We start from the raw sequence: 1,518 nt of genomic DNA on the forward strand, positions 1-1,518 counted from the left end.
GAAAGACCTCTTTCATCATCAACGTCGTTGAATTCAAAAATTGTAAGCGTTAGTGAGGGATCACTACAAAGGGAAAAATATAGTTTAATATGTTTACTGTTAATCATGTCTTATGTGGTAGCTATAGATCATTTTGAATACTTTAATTATGTGTTTCAAAAATATCGAATACAATTTGAAAGTAATTGAGGTTCAAAATAACTTTCAGAGAATATATTAATTATTGTATGAGTAATTCGTAAAATTGAAATAATATTATTTAAAGTGTATACATACAAATAATATAAATTGTTTTTTCGGTTTAGATACATGAAAGTGTAGAAAATTCCAAAAACAGATGTGTGATGTCGTTCAACAACAAATCGAACGTGTGAACAAAGAATTAAAAGCCAGGTGTTGCAAATACTACAGGCCACACGCAGTTCGGCATGTGTCCGATACGTGATGGGCAGCAGTAATTATTATCTAAAAGACAACGCAATAGGTATAAGGAAAGTATGATATTTGTTATATAAAAAAGCAAGGCTACACGTAGCAAGGATGTACGTGTAGGTACCTTTTTCCTTATACCAACGCACCTATATAACAGGGACCCTAACGAAAGGCTCATCACTCTATAGTTAGCAGGCTACTAGTTGACGGTATCCATGCTGATTATTTATGTCTTAAATTGTACTGTTTCAATAATTTGAAACTATTCTTAATTGATTAATGTTTTATATTTAATAAACTTATATTATAATCAATTCGAATAAGAGTTATTTGTTCGACTTCGAAGCCTATCAACAGTGTCTCTCATCCGGTTCACAACACAGGGATCCAGAAATCTGCGAGAAGCTCGAGAAATTAAAAGCAGAATTAGCCGATTTGAAAGAAGACCTTATTAAATTATATGAAGAAATCAAGAAACTGTTTTTGAAACGTTTCAATGAGCTGAGAGACGATATTAGAATCAAAACCAAACCAATCGTCAAACGTTGGACACCAATCATCAAGGACATAGAAGTAAGTGTAGTAGTGTAAGTAGATGATATAGTATTAAAAAAATGGTCATTTATTGTATTATTGTATACTTTTAGGAGATTATATTAGCTTTGATCCCTGAAAAGAAGAAAGAAATCAAGAAAAACACATAAATAAGACTTATTAATTTCATATACGATTAACGCATTTTATTTGTTATGTCTTCTATTAATAATGTTTTGAAACATTAATTTGCTGTAAAAAGTAAAACTTGTCATACAAATTTTACTTTTACCTATTTTATTTTTTACAATTATAATATATTATCCATTAGTAAACCTATAAACTGCTTTCTTTAGTGCTGATCTAAAGGTTATCATTTATCAAAGGAAGTATGATTACGGATTGTTCGACTTTTACATCTCATCACGGATCGACTAAAGTCTAAATATATTAAAACAGATAATTTTAATTGGCATTTTATTCAACTGTGGTACCATTATCGTTTATCGTGTAAGTGTATTTGACTAATATGGAGCACTGTTTGCTTATCAA

The 1,518-nt window shown here is 30.0% G+C and overlaps 1 protein-coding gene across 1 annotated transcript in view; it reads left to right on the forward strand.

Annotated features, from left to right (window-relative positions):
• Positions 1-1,167, forward strand: part of LOC100569226 — a 5,451-nt gene extending 4,284 nt beyond the window's left edge. Inside the window, exons 2-3 of the mRNA XM_029485370.1 lie at positions 847-1,005; positions 1,080-1,167. Of these exons, the coding sequence (XP_029341230.1) occupies positions 847-1,005; positions 1,080-1,136 (216 nt within the window). The 3' untranslated portion in view covers positions 1,137-1,167. The remainder of the gene's footprint in view (positions 1-846; positions 1,006-1,079) is intronic.
• The last annotated feature ends 351 nt before the right edge of the window (positions 1,168-1,518 follow it).

Source organism: Acyrthosiphon pisum, chromosome X (genome assembly GCF_005508785.2).
Source record: "Acyrthosiphon pisum isolate AL4f chromosome X, pea_aphid_22Mar2018_4r6ur, whole genome shotgun sequence".
NCBI classification, from domain to species: domain Eukaryota; kingdom Metazoa; phylum Arthropoda; class Insecta; order Hemiptera; family Aphididae; genus Acyrthosiphon; species Acyrthosiphon pisum.